A 25801-nucleotide genomic window follows, 5' to 3' on the forward strand; every position below is an offset into this window, starting at 1 on the left:
ATAGTTAGCAAAAGCTGTCCACTGTGTTTCCAGATGGTTCTCTCACAAGGCCACGCTGCAGGTGTTCGGTTCCTTCTCTCACCACCCCCCCGAGGGGCAGGGCTGGGTCTGGCTGCAGGTGGAAGCAGCTGAAACGAGCTCAAGAGGAGCCACCTGTAGCTGAGCTCTGCTGAGGGTCCCGACTCCGAGCTGCCTTCTCCTGCCAGGGAAAACCCGAGTCTCCAGCCCTGCGCCGCAATTCCTGCTTCCCAACAGAGCCGATCTCTTCCAGCATGCGAGTGAGTGCTTAATTAGAATGTTTTCTGCTGGTTTTTTAATCCATCTGGAAACTTTCAGGCTGTTCTACACTTCGTAACTTGGTGGGCAGGGGATGAAGAGTTCATGCTGGCCTTTGGAGCAGAGGGGTTTAACTGGGAGGTTGGAAATAAGCCTGTCTGGTTTTGGGAGGGGAATTTTCATCTTGAGAAAGTGATTTTTCAGTGGGGGTGGTCAACGTGGGCTCCCAGAGCGAGTATCTGTGGTTCTAGTCTGGTGTTCTGGAGCCGTCTCCAACTCGCCGCCGCGTTACTGCTCTAGAGACGCTGCTGACGGTGGCATCTTGGGTTGGTGGTTGAGGCGTCTCAAGAAGGAGAAGATATCGGGACATGGCCTCAACCTCAGATTTCCTAAAAGACAATGAGTGTCCGCTCAAATCGGTCTCGGCAGATAGCGTTTAAATATCTGCTAATTAAGCTCAATTGTGGCATTACGATATGCAAGCTTTTAATAATGAGTAACAGAAGAAACGGGGGACAAAGCAACTGCTGCCGATAAACTTGCATTTTTTAAAGATAAGATTAAGTGTTTCTCTGAAACGTTAATGGGAACAGATTCAAATTTATTGCCCTCGGGTGTCACTTTATCAGTCTTGCAGCTGGGCACCAGCGGCTGGGTTTTGTTATGATGAGCCGTTCGAGAGGAGCTGCTGGGACGCGCGCCGTGACCTGCGGCTGCCGCTGACTTTTCTTGCTAAATTAATATTTTCAGCTGGAAATGGCACGGTGAGATTGTGTTGGTGTGCGCCGTGCAGCCCTTCAGACTGGCGTGTCCTCGGAGCCCTCCTGGTCTCTGGTCACAGCAACCTCCAGCTTTGGCTTCTGGGGGGGGCACAGAAGGGCTGGTTTTAAGGAAGCTTCCCGTGTGGATGTTAATTTGCCCAAAGCCGGTTACTTTGGGGAAGACTGCACAAGCTGTGAGAGGCTTGTGGGCTGCTGTTTGCAATAATTAAGTCCCTGCACTCGGCGCTGAGGTTCGTTTTCCTGCTCTGCCCTAACCTGGGTGTTTGCCGCGATTGCCGGGGGGGGGCTTTGCCACTGGAAGGGCTGGGTGGATGGACCCCTCGGCGAGGGGGTTTCGCTGGGAGGGGGCGTCTGTTCGCAGGACGGGGTTCTCCCCTGAGAGCTGGCACCCGCCATGCGCCCGCCGCGCCGCGCCGCCGGGGGTGAGGGTTCGGTGGGGGACGTGGTGCCGGTGTCCCCGCCTGACCAGGGGGACACAAGCTGTTGCGGTGCCATCCCCAGCCAAGGGCTGCGTCTCTTCGGGGAGAAACAAGCTCATTTCAGCCCTGCTCCTTTTTTTTTTTTTTTGCGCTGAGTTTCTGAGCCCGGGTGGCCCAGCCCTGAACAGGACCCTGGTGGTGACGGGTTTTGATGTCGGTGCAAAAGCAGCTGCCTGGTGTTAGTTATTGCAAGCGACACTTTTAAATTCCGTCCCCTCCCACCCCCCTGCTAGAGGGTAACAAGTGTTTAAGTGTTAAGTATTTCGTCCGTGCCCGCGACAGCTTTGCATCGGTATCTGCGTGCTTATGTAGATCTGGGGGGAGCATCAAAGCGCCAGGTGCCTCCGAGAGCAATTCATAGCCGATAATTCGGAGAGCGGGCGAGCACCCTGCGAAGCACCCGGCCAGGTGCAAGGGGAGGGGTCTGGGGGGGCCGGGGCTCCTGCTGGCTTCCCGTTGCTGGGCCCTGGGGCCATGGGCACATCAGCGAGCCGCTGCCGAAGCTGTGGATGCGTGGAAGCAGTGCTGTGGCATCCGCGTGTGCGTCTCCTCCGGGGTGATTCATCCCAAGCCCGTGCCTTGAACTCCCCCATCCATGGCACGGCACCACGCGGTCTCAGCACCCCCTGCTCCCATCCTTTGCCATTCGCCTCCCTCCCTTACACCTCCGGACGGTGCCGCATCCTTTAGTCAGGCATTTTTGGAGCCGTCTCCTGCGTGGATTCATGCTCCAGGCTTGCCAAAGCCAGGCAAGGGGCAGCTCAGTGTTTCCCGGGCAGAGCCCTGCTGGAGCGGGGTTTGTTCCTTGCCTGGCCCTTGCACTGACGGGCAGAGGAGCCGCTGCTGGGGGGGGCTGATGGCTGAGCCCCTGGGCAAGCGCGGGCTGCGTGAGGCTGATGGCTGAGCCCCTGGGCAAGTGCGGGCTGTGGGGTGGCTGCCCTGGCTCGCACAGCGGGAGGGGACGCAGCCTGGGTGGCTGCCTCGCACAGCTGGGATGCTCCGGGGAGGTCCGAGGGACAAGTGTCAGCTTTTGTCATCGCGTTTTTTGTCCCTGCCCCATTTTGTCTGGAGCGGGGGCAGAGCAGCGTGCCTGCGTCCTGCTCCGCGTCCCAGTCACGGGACGAACAACGCTGCCCTGACCCAGCTACTGCCTCCATCCACCCTTTGTACTAATATTACCCCGCACCTTCAATAAGCCCGTCGGTCCCTTTATTCTCGCTCACTCCGTCCTCGTGCGCCCAAAGTAAACCGAGCCTCGATCCCCTCCCCGACCGCGTGCTGCTCCTCCCGAGGGATGGGCACCGGCTGGCACGCGGGTACCACGCGGGTGGTGGCTGCTGCTCGGTGCCGTCGCTGGCAACAGATGCTGCTCTCGCTCGTGTTCGGGGGGAGTGCGGGGGCTGCGAGGGTCCGGCCCCGTGTGCGGCGAGGGGAGCTGGGAGGCAGGCAGGGCCGCAGCTCCTCATCCTCATCCCAGCCGGGCCAAGGCTGCCCTGTGCTCCCTGAGCAGTTGCTGCCTGTATCCGAGTCGTGCAGCTCCCATAAAAACCTGTGCACTTTCCCTGCCAGAAAACTTTCCCTGCGCTGGGAAGGCTCCGTCCTTCCCATGCCAACGCGGAAGGATGCTAAAGCCGAGCCAGCCCTTCCAAGAGCGGGGACCCTGCCAGCTCCCCAGCACCTCTGGGAGGGCGACGAGACGCTGCCCGAGCCCCCGCGGCTGGGTTTCTGAGAAACTGGTGCAAATTCCAGTCCCTTCTGCCCATGCGAGGCTCACGAGAGCATCTCTGCGTGTGAGAGCAGGGTCTGGCCGCGTGTGCCAGCCAGACCATTCCCTGCCCACGCAGCAGGAGTGGGGTGAAACCCCCCGTGTCCCCTTTGCTGTGTCCCTGCCCCAGCAGCCTGTGGCCCGGGGGTGCCGAAGGGTCCCGTCGGTCGCTGGAAAGGTGCCGAGCGCAGGGCCCGGCCATGCCTGCAGGAGCGCAGGACCCCCATTTATTGTCCTGCGTGTCTGGGCTCCCTCTGTCACCAGCTGATGTGTATTGGGGCGGGAGAAGGGCCAGGCACCGAGGTCTCCGCTCAGGGACCAGGTCTCCGCTCACAGCCCGAGCCCTGCAAAGCCGGGCTCGCAAGGTACACATCCTAAGCACAGTGGTGCAGCTTTATTGCCACCCTCCGTGCTTTGATGTTTTCCTTACAGCCTTTATTTTTCCACCCGGCTCTCCCCAGGGCAGGGCTGCCTGCCTCCCCCTGCCCCGCCACAACTTTTGAACCCGCTGCCCGCTTCCAGACAGGCTTTGATGGAGGGGCAGAGGTCGCCGAGATACGGCTTCCAGCGAGGCTGATGGACGCGGGGGGAGGCTGGGGAGAGCGAGGGGGTCCCCGGGGGGGCGAGGAGCTGGGGAGCGAGCGTGGGAGAGTGAGACACACACACACACACACACCCCGGCTTCACTGCTGGTGCCACCAGAGGGGTTTTTTGAGGGGGAGTAGCAAACCTGCGGAGGAAGAGGCGAAAAGAAATTCCGTTTATTTCATCAGACCTGGAGATTTCTGTGCGCATCTGCCTCCTGCCGGGGCTGAGCCCGCCCTCCCTCGCCCGCCCAGGGCAGCTCCTGCAAATGACCCTCTAATGACGGGCCGGCCGCGGTGTGAAGCGCCGTCGGGATCCGCCGGGGAGGGTCCGGGCGGGGGGGGACCAGACGCGCTGTGTTTATCCGCCGGCGGGATGTGGATTGGGGATAATGAGGCTGGGCCGGGATGTGGAGTCGGGGCTGCTGGTCCCAGGAGGGGCGGGACGGGGACGGCCCCCTCCCGGCCACCCGCTTGTCCCCTCCGCCACCCGCTTGTCCCCTCGCTGCCCGTAGCCGGGGGCCAGCGGTGGGTCCCCGCGCTTGAGCCGTGTCCCCCCGCCCCGCGGCCGTGGGAGGGGGCAGCTGTGAGCATGGGGGACCGCAGACCCACGGCTGCGATGGGGGGAGCCCGGGCTCTCCCCAAACCTGGGGACGGACCCTCGGAGCGTCAACCCCCCCCCCCCCCGGGCTCGCACGTAGGGGTACACGGTCACCCCGGGGGCACCGGAGACCCTGAGCATCGCCTGGGGCTCCCAGCCCCCCACCCCTTTGGGTGGGTGCCCCAAAGGAGAGCTGCCTGCCCTGGCCACTGCGCATGGCTTAAAATCACTTAGTGATGTTAATTAATTTAATTTTAATGAATTTAACGGCTGTTGGGGAATGTGGCCCTTCCCCTTATCTCCGAGGGGCAAACAAAGGTGGAAAATCCCTTCAGCCCTTCTCCTCGCAGGCTGCAGGTGCTTCCCCGCTCGCTCTCGAGCAGCCCCCCATGGGGGTGGGAGCAGCTTCTTCGTTATGTCACCCCGACTTCCCTCTTCGCACAGCTGTTGGGCACCTTTCGCTCAGTCCCAGGGGACCCCCTTGCTCTGGCAAGTCCCGGTAGCAGCCCACCCACTCTGGGTGTTACTGCCTGGCTGTGCTGGTTTTGCTGGCGAGCCATACGGCAAAACTGGCAACGCCGGGCGGTAACGGAGCTACAGCCAGATCCCGCCGGGGCAGGGAGAGCCTCTGGGTGCAGCAGATGGGGGGAGAGATGGGGGGAATCGCACCCTGAGAGACCATTCCACTGCAAAAACAGGCTGTGGGAATCAGCACAATCTACCAGGCGTTTTTAATGTATATAATTTATTGATGAATTACACAACCATGAGCCCCGTCCAGCGAGCAGTGGAAAAGCTTTGAGCGCAGCCGTGGGTTTACGGAGGAAAGCAGTGTGTGAGCCAAGATGTTCAGGGCAGGCAGGAGGGCTGGGGGGTGCTCAGACCCACCGAGACCGACCGTGGGGCTGCCCTATTGCCAGGGGCACCTCGCTTGCCCGTGCAAACCCTCTCTGGCTCTTGGTGAACAGATGATGCTTTGGAGAGGGACGCAGGAGCCCCAGCTCCATCTTTTGCATCACTCCTGCGTGGTCCTGGGTGAGGAGCGTGTATGATGGAGGTCATTGCCCCCCTGCCTGCTGCCAGCCAGCTCCTCCCGGCTCCGTCCCTCCCGGCGCCGTGCTCAGCCTGGGTGTTTCAGGGCAGGAGCAGGCTGAGATGAACGCCTGCCTTGCTGCTGCTGGACACTGGGCAACCACATTAACTCACCTCAACTGTAATAGAAATCTGATAGAGTTTTAATAGAAATATAACAGAAGTCTTAAGAGAATCCCGGGGGAGACCGACAATCCTGACAGTGCAGATGCTCAGCGTGAGCAGACGCCGGTGCTGCAGTGTCCGGCTGAGAGCCTGTAGCTACCAGCGATACCTATCGCAGGCAAACGGAGCATCGCTGCCAGCAGCATGTCATGGCAGGGAGCGGTGCTGCTGCCACTCCAGCCCCTGCGCCCCGGCTCCTGCCTCTGCGGAGCAGCACCAGCCCTCGGCTGGCCCGGCACCCACCACCTCGGTGCTGCTGTGAGGTGTCTGATGGCTTCCCCGCACGTAGCCTGCATCCGTCCGTGCACACGCAGTGCTGCAGAGCCGCTAACACCCGGGCACCGCACTCCTCCTCCCCTGGCACAGCCAGGGCTTCACCGACCCACGGGCGTGTGGGAGGTGATGGGGGCTCAGCGATGCTCTGGTCTGCGCGTTGGGCAGCCCACGGGGACACTTTCTGGGCAGAGATGTGCCCCTTCCCACAGGGGATGAGCTGGGCTCAGTTGCAGCCGCACTCCTCGATGATCATGTCCTCGTGGTGGCGGACGACGATCTCGCCCTTCTCGTAGTAGAGCATGGAGAGGGGACTCATCCTGACCGGGGAGCAGGCGGGACAGGGCACCTGGTTGGGCTTGTAGAGCTGCAGCAAACTCTGTGGGGAGACACGGGAAGGGCAAAGCATCACCCCCCTGCTGCGGGCCGGTGGGGCCGGGGGTGCGGAGGCAGCGCCCCCCTCTTACCTGTATGTAAGCGTGGTTGGTGGGCTTGAAGGTCTCGTCCACGGGTGACGGACACTGCCCTTCGCACCGGTAGGCGTTGTACTTTTTGGGGTAGACGATCCAGCTGCCCCAGCCGGTCTGCTCGAAATCCACCATCATGTCCACCCTCCTGCACAGGGACCTGCCCTCCTCCCTGGGGACGGCGGCGGCAGCTTCGCTGACTTTGATCCTTTGCTTCTCCTTCCTGTTCCTGCGGTGCCGGCGAGTCCCCACGCCCTGGGAGCCGCTGTCACGCATGACGTGCTTGGAGGTCTCCGCCGTCCTGATGAGGCTGTGGTCTCCCGGAGACTTGTCCCTGGAGAAGACGAGCAGCAGGACTCCGTCTGTCACATCCTGGGGCAGGGCTGGCTCCTCGTGGCCAGCATCACTCGAGGTGGGCAAGTGCATCGTGGCAGTGGCCGGGGTGGCAGACCCACTCGCCTCCCACTGCTCCTTTCCCATGGGACTGTGGTGTCCGGGGGCCACGGCTTGGTGGAGCCAGGACCGGAGCAGGCTGGTGACCTCAAACACTTTCCAGGAGGCCTGGGTGGAAGAGGGGCTGCCAGCCACGGTGCCCAGAAAGAGCTGGTGGGCGCAGGTCCTGCCATCCCGGCACCTCTGCCGCCGGCTGTGGTAGATGTCCAGGGGGATGTCGTGGGATGGAGAGAGGCCGGGCAGGCGGACGCGGAGCTCGGCCAGACTCACCTCCTGGCTGCTAGAGAGGGAGGACATGTCGAAGGAGAGCGCCCAGCGGGAGCCGTTCTGCAGGGAGCCTGAAAGCCAAGGGACACGGTGAGGGGACCCCCAGCTTTGCCCTCACCTGCTGCCGGGGCACGGGCCCTGCCGTGGGAGCCCAGGGGTGGGGGGAATGCAACCACATCCACCCCGAGCCCCCAAAGCCAGCGAGAGCACCGGGCAGTGCTGGTGACAGGGACAGGGATGCTCGGGGACAGCGTGGGTCCTGGGGACCGTGCTGGTCTCGAGGAAAGGGATGCTTGCGGATGGTGACAGTCCTGGGGACAGGGATGGCTGGGGATAGCGCGGGTCGTGGCAACAGTGCGGGTCCCAGGACAGGGATGCTCGGGGACAGTGTCGGTCCGAGGGACAGGGATGCTCGGGGATGGTGCTGGTCCTGGGGACAGTGCGGGTCCCAGGACAGGGATGCTCGGGGACAGTGTCGGTCCGAGGGACAGGGATGCTCGGGGATGGTGCTGGTCCTGGGGACAGTGCGGGTCCCAGGACAGGGATGCCCGAAGACAGTGATGGTCCCTGGGACAGTGATGGTCCCAGGACAGTGCGGGTCCCAAGACAGGGATGCTCGGGAACAGCGTGGGTCCCAGGACAGGGATACCCGGGGACAGTGCCGGTCTTGGGGACAGGGCGGGTCCCAGGACAGGGCTGTCGCGGGGCCGCGGTCCCACTCACCGTGCGGGGAGAGGCTGAAGGCGGCGGCGGCGGCGGCGCGGAGCGGGGCGGGCGGGGAGCGGAGCAGCTGCAGCATCAGCGCGGGGCAGCGCGGCGGGGCGCGGGTGGGTGCGCGGGTGTGTGCGCAGCCCGGGCGGAGCAGGGCGAGGGCGCAGAGCAGCAGCGCGGGCGCGGAGCGTTGCGGGACCCCCATGGCTGCAGGGGCCGCCCGCAGCCGCACTATTTGTACAGCGGCCCCGAGCGCCGCCCCGGGCGGCCCCGGCAGCCCCCTCCCCGCGGCCCCGGCCCCCTCCCGCCCGCCCTCCCTCCCCTCTTCTCGCCGTCACTCTTCCCATCCCTCCGTCCCCGGCTCCATCCCTCCCTCCGTCCCTATCTCCATTCTCCCTCCCCTCCACCCCCATCTGATCCCCCGCCATCCCTCCCCGTTTCCATCTCCCCCGTTCCTGCCTTTCTCCCTCCCTCCTTCTCCCCGTCCTTCCCTCCCTGCCTCATCCCTCCGTCTCCCCATCCCTCCTCTTCCCCATCCCTTTCTCCAGCCATCCCTCCTGCGCTCACCCCCATCACCAGCTCTCTCCGGCTCGGCCCTGACGGGGGGGTGACGGCCACCCCCTCGCTGTGCGGGGACACCGCTGTCCCCAGCGCCCTGCACTGCCCAGAACCTGGTACCCCTGGGACAACACCCGCACCCCCCCGCTGCTCTCCTGTCCTGCTCCTTGGAGAAGGGACCGGGACCCAGGGTACCCGCGGACATCGTCCTGGTCGCCCCCCCCAGGCCCGTCCAGGCAGGGGCCGCTGGGTGCGGGGGGGATGCCAGCCACGGGCGGGGGGATGCCAGCCCCGGTGGGGGGGCGATGGGGCTGGGGCAGGGGAGCTGCTGGGCCGGGCGGAGGGACGCGACGGCTCCGTGAGCTTTTAGCGCCGCAGAGCCAGCGAGGGCGGCCGCGGGGACACATGGCTGGGCCCGGCCCCGGGAGGGGTGCGGAGCCGAGCAGGGGGGTCTCTGGGGCAGCGACACTGCTCCTTCCCGGGGGAAAACGTGCTGAGTCTTCCCGCGGGACCCCCCGGCGCGGGGCCGGGGCCGGAGAGGAGCCCGCGGGCGCTGCCGGTGGCACCACCCCCCGCCCCGCTGGGCACCTCCGGTTTGTCCCCTCGGAGCCAGCCCCCGCCTAGCTCCGGGCTGGGTGACGTCACGGCCGAGCAGGGTGACGCCACGGCGGGGCGGGTGACGCCACGGCCCCCCCGTGTCCTTCCCGGCGGCCGCCGGCAGGTGGCGCCGCAGCCCCGCCCCGGGGTGGTCCCCACCGCCGGCCGTTGCCCTTTGAAGCGGGGACTCTCGCGAGAGCGGCGCGCGGCGGCCTCTCGCGAGAGCGGGGCGGCGGCGGGAAGATGGCGGCGGCGCCAGCGGCGGCGGCCGCGGCGGGGATCGCGGCTCCTGCGGCCGAGGGTGCGGAGCCCGCCCCCGAGCCGCCCGCCCCCGAGCCTCCCGCCCCGCCCGAGCCGGGCGCTACCGACGCCGACACCGGGTATGGCCCCCCCTGCCCGCTCGCCGGCGCGGGCCCAGCTCCCTCCCGCACACACGCACCCCCCGGCCCTGGAAACCGTGAGGGGACCGGGGGGTGCCCTCACCTTTCCCCGGGGAGCAGTGGGGTTGCGGGTGGTCCTTTGGCCCCAGCGACACCGGGGGTGCCCAGGGTTCCCGGTCCCTGCTGCCAGGGAGGCTCCAGCCCACGCTAGGCCCTGGGGCCAGGCTGCCCCAGTCTGCTCCAGTCCGCGCCAGGCTCTGGGCCCAGGCTGCCCCAGTCCAGGCTTGTCTGCTGCAGGCCGTGCCAGGCCCCAGGACCAGGTAGCCCCAGGCTGCCCCAGTCAATGCCAGGCCCCAGGGCCAGGTAGCCTCAGTCTGCTCCTGGCCCTGGTCCCAGACTGCCCCTGTCCACCCCAGCCCCTGAGCCCAGGCTGCCCCAGTTTGCTCCAGTTCGTACCAGCCCCTGGGCCCAGGCTACCCCAGTCCAGGCCCATCTGCTCCAGTCCATGCCAGGCCCCAGGGCCAGGCTGCCCCAGTCCACCCCAGGCTGCCCCAGGCCACATGATTCCGCCAGGACTGAGGTGGGGACCCCTGTCAGGAACTCGTTTCTGCTCTCACGCAGGGGGGATGCCGCCCTGGTCGATGTTGCTACAGCTCTGGAGACAGAGTCTGCCAACGGAAAGGACCCCCTGGTAGGTGGCTGCGGGCGGCCGGGGCTCGCTGGGAGAGGCACAGTCCTCGGGGGTGAGTTCTGCAGAGCTGGGGCGGGGGATTATGTGAGAGCGGCCAAAGCTGAACGTGCAGCCTGGCGGTGAGGATGCGGCATGGACGGCCTTGCTGGGACATTTTGCTTGTCCCTGCAGAAGAGCTGCCCTTGTAGTGGAGTCTGTGCAGGCCTGTGAGAGCTGGGGATCCTGGACGTGGAAATCGGCCTTTCTTCTTGTGGGTCGTTGCAGGCCGAGGCTTATCCTTGGGATACCCGTTCACCAAACCGCTAGCCCTCTCCCATTTAAGTTTCCTTTTTTCCTCCTCACTAGCACATTTTCCCAAAGGATTCTTATTTGGTAGTGATGTAGTGTCTTTGTGTGGATGTCAAGGGAGGTGCAAAGACGTGAAATAGCCATGGGTTGTATGTGGCATAGAAAAAGAACGTAGCATTTTTTTTCAACGGGTAAGGTTTTTCTGTTTAACAAAAATGGTGTTTGGCAATGCCTGACATGTTGCTAATCTTGGAAAACGAAGGATGCTTATTAGTCCTAAGTCAGGGGTAAGACAAAGATATACAAGGTGAGAAGGTAGTTATTGAAAAAACAAAATCTGAACATGTTCCTGTGGTTCAGACAAGGACTTTCCATCCTGCTAACTCCAGCTTTAGTTCTTTAAAGAATTATTTCGGAAATTAAATGCTTACCTACCTGACTAGTTCTGAATCTGCAAAATAGTTCCAGCTCGCTCACAGCCTGGCTGTATATTAGGGGGAAAAAATATTCCCTCTAAATTTTCCTGTCTTGACAGGTTACTGCACAAAACTTCTTTCCTGTCTGATTCAATCTTTAAGCCAGTCCAAGTTTGCTGATCTGCTCTGGTTGTAGGAAGCTGCCGGGGATAACTCCGAAGCCTTGGATGCTCAGGCAGGCTCAGTGGATGAAGAGAACGGACGGCAGCTTGGAGAGATAGAGCTGCAGTGTGGAATTTGTACAAAGTGGTTCACAGCAGACACGTTTGGCATTGATACCACGTACGTAAGCTCTGCTAAGCGCTGGGCATGAAACTTTGGTCAGCAAAAATGGAAGTATGTTGAGTGGAAATTCCCAAGGACTGGGACCCTGTCCAGGTCCTTGGACACTTGAAAACCAGTGTGTTATGTAAATAACAGAAGCTTTACCTAACACAGCAGGAAGTGTTTACGTTCATACATTTCAGCTTAAAAGTATCTTTGTCCAGACCTCAGGACTGTCAGAGCCACCCCTGGACTTAGTGCCTTAGAGGCCTGTAAACATTCTTTGAAAAGCAGAAGGGGCTTCAACAGAGGTTTGCAATTGGTGTGAACAAAAAATAAAATCTTCCTGTAAGTGAAAAGTAAATTTAGCTTGCTTTCTAGAACCTATGTGGGACTGACCTTAGACTTACTAAAACTTAACTTTTTTGGTTGTATTTTGTCCCTAAAAAGTACTGTAGACTTCCAGTTCAAATTAATTGACTCAGATGGAGCTCCTTGTCCAGAGCTTCTGGGTTGTTGTCTCTTATTTTGCTGAATGAATTTCAAGATTTCTCTAAACCAAGAAGGTTAGCTTGCTTACATTTTTCTCAAGAGCTTTGTCGCTCTTCTTGACACCTGTGATAATCCTAATTTGATGAAAATATCATTGAACCTGTAAGGTGTTTCTAGTTTTGGAGAGAGAGAGAGAGAAAAATTGATTTGTTAACTTGGAATTTCTTAACCCGATGTAGTAAAGAATACTTAATTTTTTAACCTGATGTAGCAACGTGTACACTCACCAATCAGCGCGCTCTTTTCCAGCTCGTGTCTGCCCTTCATGACCAACTACAGTTTCCATTGCAACGTTTGCCATCACAGTGGGAACACGTATTTCTTAAGAAAACAAGCAAGTAAGTGTAAAAGCATATTCATTGAAATGTTGTGCAAGCTAATCCCAGAGGCTTCATTTTATCTAAAGTCGGTGGGAGGGTTCTGCTGAAACTTCTCAAAAATGACCCAAAAATTCCATAATAGCAACAAGCATGTGCAGCTTTTTCTAAAAATATATTGCTGTTTTGATACTAACTTATTAAGATCTGTTCAGTGAGGGCTGGTGAGTTAGGACAGAACTTGAGAGGGTTTTAGTGTTACTCAAGATAGCAAGGGTGCTGTGTGGTTAATAATCGCGGTGTGCACGAGTGTGTGTGATCTTCATGAAGTGTAATCCTAGCTCTGGTATATTTTCGTTTTTAAGATCTCAAGGAAATGTGCCTTAGTGCTCTGGCCAACTTAACGTGGCAGTCGAGGACACAAGATGAGCACCCAAAAACGATGTTCTCAAAAGATAAGGTATGGCTGTTAGAAAAATCACAGATTTATGTAAGCTGTCATTTCAGTGAAGAGCAAGTTCAAACGAATACTGGCAGCAAGACTTTCAGACCCACACTGTTAAGACTCGGTTATATTTATTTTTTTTACAGGATATTATCCCATTTATTGATAAATACTGGGAGTGTATGACAACACGACAGAGACCTGGGAAAATGACGTGGCCTAATAATATTGTCAAAACTATGGTAGGTATTTGGAGTTAAATTCGTGGAGGATTTTCTGCGACTGGTACGGTTGTCTGCTGTCGTGACTGGCGAAGATTCTAATGCTTCCTATGTAATTGATATACATATTAATAGTAAATACTCTGGTTTAAACACTTTTTAATGAACTTGATATGATCTTACCCTGTGTAACTTAAACTCCTCCTCTATTTTAGTGTAAAGAAAGAGATGTATTCTTGGTGAAAGAGCATCCAGACCCAGGGAGTAAAGACCCAGAAGAAGATTACCCCAAGTTTGGACTTTTAGACCAAGTATGTAATTAGGGATGGAAGGAAAGTGTGCCGTGGGGAGCTGGGAGGAAGGGGTGGGGGTCCTTTTTGCTGGCGATTTACGCAAATGAGCAAGACTTAGCCAAGCCACGCTGTGAGCCTGGCCTGTGCCAAGCGATGTGTTGGAGTACTCTGGCACCTGGAAGTGCCGTGTTCAGGCTTTGAGTGGCGAGTTTGACTGAGTATACATCAGATTTTTTTATCTCTTTCAGGATCTTGCTAATATTGGTCCTGCATATGATAACCAGAAACAGAACAATGCTGTATCCACGAGCGGAAGCTTAAATGGCAAGTTCTTTAATCAGGCGGGTTTTGAATGTTTGGGATTAAGTTGTATTTTCCCAGTCCTACAGCTGGGTGTCTGTGCAGTTACGTCAGTTGAGATGCTGCAGTTAAACCTGTCAGGTGAACTGAGGTTACGCTTATTGTGTTCAAAATAAGTTCAGCCAATCTCACCATGCTTTTTTTATAGAGATAGATTAATTTTACCTTACTGCAGCCAACGAAATCGAGATGCTTGCAAGAAAGCTGAGCTTGTCAGTTTTCTTCCATAATGATTTACAATTTACCTACTTGTATTATCCACAGTTCCTGTCTCCCTCACTCTGAGATTTCAAAGTAGTCGGGGGAAAGTATATATCATTCCTTACAATCACTGCTTGCATTTGCCTGTTGTTCCGTTTTGCAGGATGACAGCTGTGCTGACAACTTTGCCTAGCTCGCTGGGATTAGTTATAGTCATCTCACTGTGGTAATGTTAACTGCTGGTGAGATCTCTTTGTGTGCAAGGCTACACCGCTCTATATTAAACACATTCAAGTAGTACCTAACGGGAGATGTTGGGGGCTTTTTAAAACAGGACTGTAATGTCTAAGGCTGTATTGTCTCCATTTCATGCACTGGTTGTTTTTTCTTTAATTTCTGGAAGATTGACAGATATGTGGTGCCACTTCTGTTCTTACAGGTGGAGCCTCTTTGGGAGGTGAATATTTACCTTTCAGCTTCTAAAACTTAAGTATTGTCGTTTGCAAAGCTTTTTTGCTCAATTATCTTGGAAGCTAAAGTCAATTAAAAATCAAATGCGTGCCCTGATGTGATTGCCATAATACCTTAATACAAAACAATTTCGTGTTTTAATCTTTAGCAGTTAGAAGCTTTTAATTATCATATTCTGCCTCACTTGACTGGTTTAAAGTTTTATTTTCACTTATGCTTGTTTTTACTTTGTATGATTTGGCCTGATATTTTTGTAGTTTTAAATCTTAATGCCTAAATAAGTGGTCTGAATCTGTGAGCTGGTGCGATATTCTGGTTGTTTGGGTAAATAAGTGGTGACAAGCTGGAGAACCCTAAACGTATGTCTGGACTAAAACTAGCAAATGCAGCTGAGATCATGTCATGTTTGTGCAGAATATGGTATTCCTTCAATGGTTTGGATCCCTTACACTCTAAGGGGAGCGCTGATAATTTAAAAGCTGACTATATTTTTAGTTACGACACAGTATGTGGTTCGTGAAGGTGTTTATCTACAGTACAGAAAAATTCTGTAGCTTTCCTTGGAAATCAGTAGTGATCTTTTTGGAAACCGTGTAATGATAAAATGCGCATACAGTTTAATGTATTAAAACGTTATATTGGTTTGATTACATTTAATGCGTAGCTCTTCCTATACTATGGTTTTATTTGTGAGTAAAAAGTGAGTGCTGTAATGCCAAACGACGTGCTGTTCAGTCATAGTGGTGATTTCGGTAATGCTGAAGAGAAACACCTCTATTGCTTTTCATTTTCCCTCAACTTAGGTGTGTTTTGTTTTATAGATGGAAATTTAACGTTAAGTGCTCATTGCTTATCGGCGGCAGAGTGTTCCTCCAGCATAGTGTGTCGCTGGGACAATGACTTTGCTTAAAATCAGATAGTGTGTGCTGTAGGTTGGATTTTCTGCTACTTTTGCAGAAATAAATTTGAACTGTGACTGGAATCTCCATGAAAGGCGATAATAATGCTTTTGAAGTGGATCCCAATGCTGCTGTCCGTAGATCTTTTGGTGACAGAAAAGATGCTTAATCCTCACCTTAACATCTTGAGTTGAGCTCATTTTCTTGATAAATCTCACTTAGCTTCCACCCTAAATTTAGACATTTCAAAACTTGACTAGAAGCTACATAAAAGTTCTGGGTTTTGCTGTGCTCATTTTCAGTAAAGTCTGTTTTCAAGTTTAACTGTGGAGGAAGGTACTTGAGCTCTTGAACTGATTTTAATTTGGCTGCTTCTGCCCCTTTCTGCTTGTGGAGATTCCATGCTCACGGGCTCCCTCTGGTCATCAGCTGCTTAATATCCCCGGTTTCTGTGTCTAGGGGGAATTGCTGCTGGAAGCAGTGGGAAGGGACGGGGAGCCAAGCGCAAGCAGCAAGACGGAGGGACCACGGGAACAGCCAAGAAAACCAGAAGGTAAGAGGAAAGACAACATTGTGGCACAGTGATGAGCATCTATAGCGAGGTGTTGTACGCTGGTCGGCGGGACAGCTTCACTTGTGATGCCTTAACCTGCCTCCCGCCTGTCTCTGCCCTTGGTGGATTTATGGGGAATCATGCCATAACCCTGTGATGGTATTGATAGGTCACATGCTAGAAATTAGCTGGAATAGATGAGTATGCGCTCATTTCGTAGATGAGTATATGCTCATTCCGCACCAACTGTTTTGGAAGCGGAGCGGCGTGCAGGCGGTGAGCGCTGCAGGTACAGCTCTGTCCTGGGCTGACGTGTGACTCAACCATCGCCACCGTGAGATGCCAACCTGTAGCTTTTATGTTTCACAGCGACCCGTTGTTTTCCGCTCAGCGCTTACCACCCCACGGTTATCCTTTGGAACACCCCTTTAATAAAGATGGATATCGTTACATCTTGGCTGAGCCTGACCCCCACGCACCCGACCCGGAGAAACTGGAGCTGGACTGTTGGGCAGGAAAGCCTATTCCTGGGGACCTCTACAGAGCCTGCCTGTATGAACGAGTCCTCCTGGCACTGCACGACCGAGGTACGAAGCTTGCCCACCCTATGCAAGTTGTACAGCCGTCTTCAGTAGCCTCACATCACCAGTTATTGAGGTTTTGGACATAATTGCTCTAAGAGGTGCAAATGTTAAATCTGCTTCTGTGTGTCCGCTTGCCTTTTGACATGACTGCATGTTAGAAATCGCAAATGAGCAGCTCGTATCCTCTCATCCATCGCAGCTCCTCAGTTGAAGATCTCTGATGACAGACTGACTGTTATCGGCGAGAAGGGCTATTCAATGGTACGAGCCTCGCATGGAGTGCGGAAAGGAGCGTGGTACTTTGAAATATCCATGGATGAGATGCCTCCGGACACAGCTGCCAGATTGGGCTGGTCACAGCCACTAGGTAAATAACTTTACCAAATATTTCTTAGCAGCGGATTCCAACTGGTTCCTGTAATTCTTTCCCCAGTAATTTAGACGTAAAGAGGGTAAGTTGAGTTCAGCTTGCCTGCTTCTTCACTGCTTTTCTTAAGGGGAAACTCTTTCTGCAGCTGAGCTAAACCATGCAGAACTGCAGTAGGGGTGGACCCTTTATGCTGGTTTATGCTTGACCTTGCGTAACGCTGTAGTCAACGCGTTTGTACTAATGGCAGTCGTTTTTGGTAACTGAATGTAATTGCTGTTCCAAAACCTGAAGTGGGACGCAGAGAGGCGCTCCTGCTCCGCTGCGTATGTTCATGAAGAAACGTTGGTTTCTGCAGGGAACCTCCAGGCGCCTCTGGGATATGACAAGTTCAGTTACTCCTGGCGCAGCAAAAAGGGAACAAAGTTTCACCAGTCGATAGGGAAACACTATTCGTCTGGCTACGGACAGGGTGATATACTGGGCTTTTACATCAGTCTTCCAGAAGATACTGAGACTGCCAAATCGCTGCCTGACACTTACAAAGACAAGGTGAGGTGTGGAGTTCACTGTGGGATTAAGGGTTGGCCAGGTGACAAGTGGAAAACAGGTTGCTCTAGCCTCACTTTTGTCCCCTTTGAGTGCATCCTGTCCGTCCTACCTCTGCGTACCGCTGTGGTTCATAGCAGAGTGGTCCAAAGCGTTGATCTCAAGAAAACAAAATACCCAGAACCACCCAGGGTCTCCGCAAGGGAAGGCTGTGCGGGGACTACTCACTGAGAGTGCCCACATCTCGTTTAATCTTCTCTTCCCCTCCTGATTCTCAAATATTTGAGATGCGTGAATCGCTCTTCACGGGGAACAGGCACACCTGGCCCAGAGCGGGGCTCCTCTACATCTGCTGTTCTTTAATACGTCACTAAAGGGAACGGTTTTTCTGGCTTGTGTCTGAAGTGGTTGTTTTCTAATATTTCAGGCTTTGATCAAATTCAAAAGCTACTTGTACTTTGAAGAGAAGGACTTTGTGGACAAAGCGGAGAAGAGCCTGAAGCAAGCACCTGGAAGCCAGGTAAGTTAAGCGCTGGTGGGTGGAGGATGCAGAACCTGGGGAAGAGTGGAGGGCCTGCTGAGACTGGCTTATTGAAGGTATTAATCACTTGCACTTAATGAGCACAAAGGGAGGCTGATCATTAGTTCTTCATCAAAAAGAATGCTTTTATTAAGGCAACAATAAATGTGAGCTTAGCAAACCAGCTGCGCCCTGTGCTCGTAATGTTATTGCTGTCACTTGAGTAATTGTCTGGCACCAGGCAAAGGGGAGCTGCTTCTCGAGGAATGCTTTGGAGTTCATGAGTAAGGTCAGGAAAGCATCGATGGGGGGGGGAAAAAACCAAACCCTCTTCATTTTTCTTTTCAGATAATATTCTTCAAGAATGGTGCCAGCCAAGGAATTGCCTTTAAAGACATCTTCGAAGGAGTTTATTTTCCTGCCATTTCTTTATACAAAGGCTGCACGGTAAGTGACGTAGCTTCGAAGGAGAATTTCTAAGCCCATCGTAGTTTTAGTATTGCGTAGAGTGTGGGCGCTCTGGGAGCTGTCAAGCAAGTGGAGAGGAAAGATGGGAATTATTTTAGTGAAGCGACTCTGGAATGCTGCTGCCGTTTGCTGTGTGCTGTGACGGTCTCAAACGAAGGCTCTCCTTTCGTGCCAAGGAGGTCTGTTCCCGTGGGCTTGCACAGGGTGCAGGCAGGCTCGGGAGTGGGAGGGGTGAGGACTGAAGACATTTGCCCCTTTTTTGTAGCTAATGATAAATGTGTCTTCCACAGGTTTCTATAAACTTTGGGCCATATTTCAAGTATCCACCTCGAGATATCACTTACCGTCCGGTAAGTAGTAACTGAAGCATTTCACCCCCCCACTTTGGGATAGCCTCACAGTATTTAAACAAAAGGTGGCTGAGATTTTGTTGTGGCGGTGGGAGTTGATGCGTACCAAGGCTGTATCCATCCTCTTCAGCCTTTGTAGTTGGTTAGTGTAGCCAAAAGGATTGTATTTAAAAATATTTAAGGACCGATAGCCTAACAAATAACTTAGCTAAGTTTTAACTAAACAGTAGGTGCTCTTTACAGATTATGAAGTCTCTGTTCTTTCCTGTGTTAGTCTCTTTTATCAGTACGAGGGCTGAATTTGTGTTTAAGGAAAGACTTAGAATTTTTTTTTTCCTTCCACTAATGTTTTCAGGAGGGAAAAAGTGCTGGAATGCTGCTGTGCAACAGGGCTAGTCACCTTCTGTCCTGAGCCTGTACGTCGTGACTGGCGCTGTCTTTCCCTCCCTTTGCAGATGAGTGACATGGGCTGGGGTGCTGTTGTGGAGCACACGCTGGCAGACGTACTGTACCACGTGGAGACAGAAGTGGACGGAAGGCGAAGTCCACCCTGGGAGCCATAGACGAAGGAGGCGGCGCAGCGTTAACAGAAACGACGCAGTGGGTATCCAGTCAAGTGGTTTTTATTCTAGAGGAACATGCATCACTCGGGACGATGGGCCAACGCGCAAACACGCTGAAGCCAACGCAGCTCTTTGTGGCAGGCGTTATGTATATTTGTTACCTGCTGAAGATTCACGCGCTACCACTACGCTGGAGTCTAAGTGAATGCAGTTCTAGTATGTCTTGTGCTGTGTGTGGGCATCTCTTGGAGTCCTCGGTAACTTTACAGTGTAGCTAGCTGAAGAAGCGAGTGTTGTGTTGAGGTAACTTCTCCTGTGCTGTACCCAGCTTGTAACAGTCGCGTGTCGGTGGGAGTGGGCTGGAGCTGGGCCCACCTGCTGTACGTACAGACTGGCAGAAGGAGCACCGACGCTTCTGCTGTGGCGCACTGTAACCAGCAGCTTCCAGCCAGAAGGATTGTGTTGTAACAAGACTACTGCATGTATGACTGAAATTTGGGCTTCTGTCCAAACTGTATTTTTTTTTTCCCCACAAACTGGAAACCAGTTTAAAAATAAAGGCTTTAACTCTTACTTTTGGTTGTTTTTTTTTTTTTTCTTGTGACTCGTTATGAATGAGATTTAACCTCAAAGTAGCTACACTTAAACTCAAGGTGGTCACGCTTGAGGGATCTCCTGAGCTGAAGATCTGCTCACTGCATTGACGAGTTGAGTTATACAACGATCGTCACCGCAGAGCTTTGAATGAATAAATAATTGGACACTGTGTGTGTGTCTGTAGAGGAAAAATAAATTAGAGCTGCTTCAGTGGGGGGAGAAGGGAATAAAATTTTTAGGTGAGTGAGTGAGTGGTGTGTTTGTGTTTTGGGGGAAGGAGGGGAATAAAATTTGAGGTTTGCCCCAGTGAGTGTGTGCTGGCCCTCCTGCCTTCCCCGTCAGCTCTCTGGGACCTCCCTAATAACTAATTAGCTAAGGCCCTTAATAGCAGACACCACTAATTAAAGCCTTATTTATTGATTGAAACTAATTAGTTAGGGAGGTTGCAGGGGCCTGACTGGGCCAGCACATGCTCAGTGGAGCAAAGGCAGGACTTAGCTCAAATTTTTGGTCCTGCATTTGCACGATGAGCATGTGCTGGCCCCTGCGCCCTCCCTAACTAACCAAGTTTCAATAAATAAAGCTTTGTGTATTTATTTATTGAAACGATGCATTAATTAGTGGTGTCCACTATTAAAGGCCTTGTCTAATTAGCACAGGCTGTAACTAATTTGTGTCTGACTTACCCCATTACAAGATTCCCTACTGCACCCTGAACAAAGCACCCCAACGCGGGGCTGCCGTCAGCAGCCCGCGGCCACCGTCCGGGCCAGGCGCCGCCGGAGGTGGTTGGCAAAGTCCACCTGCGTCTGGGACAGAACCTGGTTGATGATGGTCTTCGGCAGCCAGCCCTGCGGAGGAGCAGAGACAGCCCGTGAGCGCAGCCTGCCTCGATCGCCAGTCCTGCCTCCGCTGTGGAAGGTTCCCGGCCAAACCTACCTTCAGGTCGATGCTGAGAAGCCAGGTGAGCTTGGTCTGCGAGGGGCTGCCGGCCAGCGGGCGCAGGACCATGCAGGTGGGCCCGTTCTCAGCTCTGGGGGAGGAGAGGAGGGCACGCGTCAGAAACCACCGGCTGACCTGGCCTCACCGTTACAGCCCTGCTGAAGCGCGTGTGAACGAGGGTTTCCTTAGCAATTCCCGCGTCTGAGACAAACCCAACCGCTCTGAGCCTGGACTAAAAGCCAGTGTGAGTCTTTTCACTAAACGCCCCTGTAAGTGACTACAAAAGGCGACCGATTACCTTATGAATCCCTCCTGTTCTGGCATAGCTCCGTATTTGGTGGACATGCCGGCCAGGACGCAGGTGGAGCCGCGTCTCTTGGCGCATCGGACGCTCACAAAGTCCCGGGGTCCCACGATGTTACCGGGGGTAGCGGCTGCCTTCTCATGGGTGATCACCGTGTCCTTTCCGATCTTCTGGAGAATCTGGAGAGTTTGGAATTAAAATGTTAATTATTTATTTGAGGTGTTTACTGCAAACATGGCTAAAAGCGAGCTTTGATGACTGTGTTCAAATACGTGCTCTTACAGAAACTCAATGCCCACCGTAAGAAAAACTGCAAATACGCGCTTCATCCCAGAATACAGAGCACTAGTTTTCAATAGCTGAAAAGGGAACGTGTTTCGCTTATTCCACACGAGCTGTGGAAGAGCAAAATGCTTTTCCCTGCTATTTCTCCCCTGGTAACAGTGTAAATTCCACAAGAGAGCCGGCCCACCCCCTTGCGAGCGCCGTCCCTGCAGGGTAAGGACCCCACAGCCCTCCACCTCTCCATCCCCTTCGGCTGCAGCACCGCGATTTCTGCAGAACAAGCTCCGCATCTGCAGTCGGAAGCGGACAAGATAAAGTCCAGCTTCTCATTTCCCAAAGACCGGACGGAGAAATCCCGGCGCTCCCACTGTGACGGGCGCAGGGATCCTTTGCCCTTTCTGTCCCCAGCGAGAGCAGGACGCGCGTGCGAAGCCCCGGCTGAGGCGGGTCTGACCCACGCTTCCCACCTTGATTTCTTTGACGTTGGGGTTCCAGTCCCCCATCTGCTCCATGTTGTCCACCAGCTCGCTGTAGACCGTGTCCAGGGGCTGGTCCACCACCACCTCCAGCCGGAACACCTTGCCCACGTCTGGCAGCACCTTGCTCAGCACTTTGTCTCCGTTACCCTGGGAGAGGGGGAGGCGGAATGAGCATCACAAGTATTTAGGGGCGGACCCCGTCGTTCTGCTGCAAGGCAGAGCACCTACCACCACCGTCTCTGTCTTCCAGCCGTCCAGGTTCCCGAGGATGCTGAGCGATTTCTGGAGGGCTTCCTCTCCCTGCTTGATGTACGACATTTCCATCTCGCTGAAGGGCGTCTCCTCCAGCCTGGAGCCTGCGTGGGATGGGAGAGCAGCGGCAGTGAGGGTAAGACTCTGCACGTTCACTAACACACCGTAACAACAGATAAGCTTTATCTACATCTCCGTACCCAACGAAGTAACCTCCGTTCCCACCGCTTGCCCGCCTTCGCTGTTTGTTTAGCAAAAGCAGCGCGACCCACAACCAGTTTTTCCTCCACCCGCTCCCCTGAGCCCTGGCCTGTAACGACGTCTCCCTGGTGGTGACACCCTGCGGGATGGGCCACCGACCCCCCCCGGGCACCGGTCACTTACTGAGCAAAGAGCTTCTTCTGCGGACCTGGTTAATCCAGGCGCTGGGTCCCGCGCTGCGGTGGGCGAGCTTGCTCAGCTCCTGGCTGATGGCCACGGCCGCTTGTCTTCTCAGACCTGAGAGCAGAGAGCGCGTCACACCATGCTCGGGGGGGGTTGCTGCATTTTTTCCTCCCACAATTTAAATACACAACATTGAAAAAGTCTCCGCTCGCCGCCTTCGCTGAAGCCCCCGCAGGCAGAGGGAGCAGCTGGATGCCACCGCGCTGCTCCGGGACGGAAACCGTCCTGCACGTCCCAGGCTTTGCTCCGGGTCCGAGCCACGCAGCATGCGAGGAGCAGACGAGAGCGGGAAAAGCACCGAGGAGCAGAGAACGGCCATAGAAAACAAAACCCCCGCAGCCAGCGGGAGCGTTACCTGTAGCTACGCCCTGCGTTTGACAAATCCCCCCTCAGACCCCGGAAACAGGTCTGGGAGCAACAAGGGTGGTGGAGACAGTAAAACACGAACCCCAGAAAGCAGCGGGGCATGGGGTGGGGGGAGTATCCCTGGAGCCCCCCCCCGGCCCCCGGCCCCTCACCGGTCATGTTGCGCAGGTGCCGGTAGGAGATGGCGGCGCAGAGCTTGGAGGTGGCGGGCAGCATCTCCCCGGGCAGGCGGAGCCGTGGGCTGCAGGCGTCTCTGCGGCGAGCGTTCCTCTGCCCCGGCCTCCCCGCGCGCTCGGCCTTAAATGCGCCGGCTGAAGGATGCTGGCGTGTCAGCAGGGAGATAAGAGCCATCACTTACGGCAGGGCCACGCGGGCCAAGGACGGACCCGGCTCCTCGCGCAGCTGCCGGGGGCCACGGGGCTCCGAGGCAGGCGCAGGGATGGGCTCGGACACCCGGCCAGCCCCCCCGCCAGCCATGGGGGGCACAGGCAGCTCCCAAAACAAGCCGAGGGCAGCAAATCGAGGTACACCCCCCCCAGCTCGGCTCGTACAGCGCTTTGCGGGCGATCCCTGCGCCAGGGACAAACCTGGGAGCTACAGCACGGCTTGCGCCCGCGCAGATCATCAGCCACAGATAACAAGGGACGACAACCAACTGCAACAGGTAATAACGGGTAAAGGCGGATAACAACGGATAATAATAGATAATAACAGATAACAACAGATAACGGTGGGCAACGCGGCCTCACAACACAACCATCCCGGAATAACCGGAGCCAGGCTCAGCCGGACCCCAGCTGATACCACACGCAAGCCCTGGGGCAGCCCCTGTGCGTCCCCCCAGGCCAGACCCCACGGCAGACCCCGGCCGCGCTGGCCCCAGCGACCAAACCCCGCGGAGTGGCACCTCCCGGCACCGCTGGCACCCGCACGCATGGGGACCGGTGGGGAGCCGGGACGGCCACGTGCGGCCGGGCAGCACCAAGGATGCTTTACGCACGTCGCACGGACAAGAGTTTTGGAGTCCTCTCCCTGGCGCCGCAGAGCCCCGCACTAACGCAGCCTCCTTCGCCCTACAGAACACCGAATATTAAGCGCATTAAGGCGCTGAGCCCGGGGCTGGGAGCGAGGGGCAGCCCCCACTCCCCCCCCAGGGGCCGGTTTATCGGCGTGGGGCTGGGAGCGGTGGGCAGCGGCGGAGCCGCGATAACGCTCAAGGATGAAATGCCATTTGCGGGATGAGTTACGGCCCCGGAGCCCCGCGCGCCCGAGAACCCGTGAATCACCAGCTGCTTCCTTTGACGTCAGCCCCACACCCTCCTGCGGGGAACCTGACCTTCCTCCCCGCTGTCGCAACAACTTGGCCGAGGGGGAGGTCAGCCGCTCGCTGCGCCTCGGCCCCGGGGACCCCCCTGCCTCCCCCAGCCCCCCACAGACGGGCCGGGTCCTACCTGCCATCCGGGAACGGTCCCGCTGCTCCCCGGGATGGCTCCTCTCCATCCCATGCAAGAGGAGACCCCTCGCGTCCCCCTCGGAGACGGGCAATTAGATGGAGGTGCTGGGGGGACCGGGAGGAAGCCAGAAGCTGCGGCATCCCCTTCCCAAACGTTTACTGGGAAATCCCGGCTTGGAGCGGTGCTGCAGGCATCCTTCCCGGGGTCCCGCCGCAGCTCTACCCCCGATGGGGCTTCGTCCACCCCGTCCCCACAGACCTGCACGTGGCGGGAAGGAAAAATCAGGGGGGGCTGAAATCCCTGAGCCCCCAGCCCCGCAGCCCGGAGCTGGGGAGTTCCGGCTCCCAACCCAAAGGCACATTGAGCACCGGGGGAGAGCCGGGGAGACCCCGGCCCCCCGCACCCCTCGCCCTGCCCTGCTGGGGACGCAGCTGGAGCCCCCCGGGGCAGGGGACAGGGGCAGCTAGGAGACCCCCCCGGCTGCGATCCATCTGGGACCGCTGTTATCCCGGAGGGAGCAGCTGCTGCCAGGCACAAGGCCTCGGCACAAGGACACGCTGTTTTTTGTGAAAAGAACCAAAACAGCCCGGGCAGAACCACCCCTGCGGCTCCGGGGTGGGGGGGCTGGAGGGGTATGAGCCCCTCTGTGCCCCTCGGGAGGGGACACAGGGACGGTCACACCGTGCCACGGTGCACAAGGTCAACACCCCGGGTGGCCGGACCCCGGAGCCACACGCCGAGACCCCCAGCCTGCCGGGAAGCCGTGCCGAAAAGGCAGCCAGGGCCCTCAGGAGGGTCTGGTTAACTGGGGACAACCCCCCGAGACCCTCACCAGCTCCTGATGTCACCTCGGCATCTCCTCCAGCAGTCCCCCGGGGGTCCCGCGCTGTCACCCACTGCTGGGGAGCCCGCTGTGTCCACCGAGCCTGCGAGGAGAAGGGACGGCAGCCCTCCCGCGGCACCGGGATGGCACCGGGGACGGCACCATGGCACCGGGGACGGCACCGGGGACAGGGCTGAGGTCCCGGCACCTACCTCGGGCACCAGGACGGTGCTTCTCCGTCGGGGCAGGAGGGAGCACGGCCGGTCTGGCCGGTGGATCCCGTGTGTGCTCTGGCACCGCTCGGGGCAGGATTTGGCCCCAGGCGCAGCTCGGACCCGCCGGGACCCTCGGCTGGTGATGCTGAGCCAGGTCCTGCCCAGCCGGGGGTGCTGGGGGCAAAGGGGGTGCGCGGCCACGTCCTGCAGCCCAGCGAGGGGACACCGGGGAGACGGCACGGCCCCGCTCCAGGACGGGCACCCAGCTCCCTCCCACCCGCGTCCCGTGGGGCAGGAGGAGGGAGAAAACACCGGGGGAGGCAAAACAGCCCCACGGAGCCCCCGTCCCCGACAAAACGCCCCCCTCCCCGTCCCTGCGCAAAGTCACCACGCAGCTCCGTTTGCAGCTTTTAGCTTAAAAATGTACATCCAGGCGCTCAAACGTACAAATATTTACAACTCTCTACAAATGTACAAAACCCGGATTCGAATGTAAACCAAAGGCGCCGGAGAAAGAGATTCACCGGGGCCCAAAGGCACGGGGCGGGGGGGGGGGTCCCGGGCACCCCCAGCACAGCCCCCCCCACCCACGGATGCTGCCCGTTGCACACCCACGTGCAACGTCCCCCCCTCGCGCAAGGCTGGGGCACCCCACGGCTGCCCTGAGCCGTCCCACGAGGATGAGGAGAGCCCCCCCGCGTTTGAAAAAATTCCCTTTTCTGAGCCCGTTTCACACGGCGGTGGCCGGAGCAGGAGCG

At 56.9% G+C, this 25801-nt stretch overlaps 3 protein-coding genes across 8 annotated transcripts; 1 reads left to right on the forward strand and 2 right to left on the reverse strand.

The window, feature by feature from the left end:
• Nucleotides 1–104: 104 nt before the first annotated feature.
• ASH2L (ASH2 like, histone lysine methyltransferase complex subunit) lies at nucleotides 105–19455 on the forward strand. 4 transcript variants are annotated; one of them, XM_074563724.1, is made up of 17 exons: nucleotides 9273–9450; nucleotides 10072–10141; nucleotides 11042–11187; nucleotides 11971–12059; nucleotides 12404–12498; nucleotides 12630–12725; nucleotides 12920–13015; nucleotides 13246–13321; nucleotides 13998–14015; nucleotides 15388–15481; nucleotides 15851–16068; nucleotides 16265–16432; nucleotides 16791–16984; nucleotides 17409–17501; nucleotides 17850–17948; nucleotides 18260–18319; nucleotides 18775–19455. In XM_074563724.1, exons 1-17 carry the CDS (start codon nucleotides 9314–9316, stop codon nucleotides 18880–18882), a joined length of 1857 nt encoding a protein of 618 aa, XP_074419825.1. In that variant the 5' UTR covers nucleotides 9273–9313; the 3' UTR covers nucleotides 18883–19455. The 4 variants fall into 4 exon arrangements, with proteins under 4 accessions (XP_074419828.1, XP_074419827.1, XP_074419825.1 ...); XM_074563726.1 differs by lacking the exons at nucleotides 9273–9450; nucleotides 10072–10141 and adding an exon at nucleotides 121–278; XM_074563725.1 differs by lacking the exon at nucleotides 13998–14015 and having other exon boundaries at nucleotides 9274–9450.
• On the reverse strand, nucleotides 5195–8180 carry NODAL (nodal growth differentiation factor). The gene is made up of 3 exons (XM_074563668.1): nucleotides 7928–8180; nucleotides 6485–7275; nucleotides 5195–6396 (listed from the first exon to the last, which is right to left on the reverse strand). Exons 1-3 carry the CDS (start codon nucleotides 8118–8120, stop codon nucleotides 6244–6246), a joined length of 1137 nt encoding a protein of 378 aa, XP_074419769.1. The 5' UTR covers nucleotides 8121–8180; the 3' UTR covers nucleotides 5195–6243.
• On the reverse strand, nucleotides 18927–25450 carry STAR (steroidogenic acute regulatory protein). Of its 3 annotated transcripts, none has more exons than XM_074563734.1 (12): nucleotides 25041–25183; nucleotides 24838–24931; nucleotides 24003–24263; nucleotides 23552–23624; nucleotides 23139–23206; nucleotides 22704–22872; nucleotides 22126–22239; nucleotides 21718–21845; nucleotides 21478–21636; nucleotides 20720–20904; nucleotides 20419–20512; nucleotides 18927–20330 (listed from the first exon to the last, which is right to left on the reverse strand). In XM_074563734.1, exons 3-12 carry the CDS (start codon nucleotides 24054–24056, stop codon nucleotides 20223–20225), a joined length of 1152 nt encoding a protein of 383 aa, XP_074419835.1. In that variant the 5' UTR covers nucleotides 24057–24263; nucleotides 24838–24931; nucleotides 25041–25183; the 3' UTR covers nucleotides 18927–20222. The 3 variants fall into 3 exon arrangements, 2 of the variants coding, with proteins under 2 accessions (XP_074419835.1, XP_074419834.1); XR_012584287.1 differs by having other exon boundaries at nucleotides 19519–19657; nucleotides 20166–20330; nucleotides 24838–25450; XM_074563733.1 differs by having other exon boundaries at nucleotides 24838–25450.
• Between the last annotated feature and the right edge of the window lie 351 nt (nucleotides 25451–25801).

The sequence above is a fragment of the Larus michahellis genome, chromosome 20 (assembly GCF_964199755.1).
Source record: "Larus michahellis chromosome 20, bLarMic1.1, whole genome shotgun sequence".
Lineage (NCBI taxonomy): Eukaryota > Metazoa > Chordata > Aves > Charadriiformes > Laridae > Larus > Larus michahellis.

Coding starts and splice junctions, on each gene's coding strand:
- NODAL (XM_074563668.1), bottom strand. CDS start 8,120: ATGGGGGTCCCGCAACGCTCCGCGCCCGCGCTGCTGCTCTGCGCCCTC. Junction 7,276..7,927: donor CTTCAGCCTCTCCCCGCACG/GTGAGTGGGACC, acceptor CTTGGCTTTCAG/GCTCCCTGCAGAACGGCTCC. Junction 6,397..6,484: donor CCAACCACGCTTACATACAG/GTAAGAGGGGGG, acceptor GTCTCCCCACAG/AGTTTGCTGCAGCTCTACAA.
- ASH2L (XM_074563724.1), top strand. CDS start 9,314: ATGGCGGCGGCGCCAGCGGCGGCGGCCGCGGCGGGGATCGCGGCTCCT. Junction 16,985..17,408: donor CTGACACTTACAAAGACAAG/GTGAGGTGTGGA, acceptor CTAATATTTCAG/GCTTTGATCAAATTCAAAAG. Junction 18,320..18,774: donor GAGATATCACTTACCGTCCG/GTAAGTAGTAAC, acceptor CTCCCTTTGCAG/ATGAGTGACATGGGCTGGGG.
- STAR (XM_074563733.1), bottom strand. CDS start 24,056: ATGGGATGGAGAGGAGCCATCCCGGGGAGCAGCGGGACCGTTCCCGGA. Junction 22,873..23,138: donor AGCCGTGCTGTAGCTCCCAG/GTTTGTCCCTGG, acceptor CTGACACGCCAG/CATCCTTCAGCCGGCGCATT. Junction 20,513..20,719: donor GAACAGGAGGGATTCATAAG/GTAATCGGTCGC, acceptor CTCCTCCCCCAG/AGCTGAGAACGGGCCCACCT.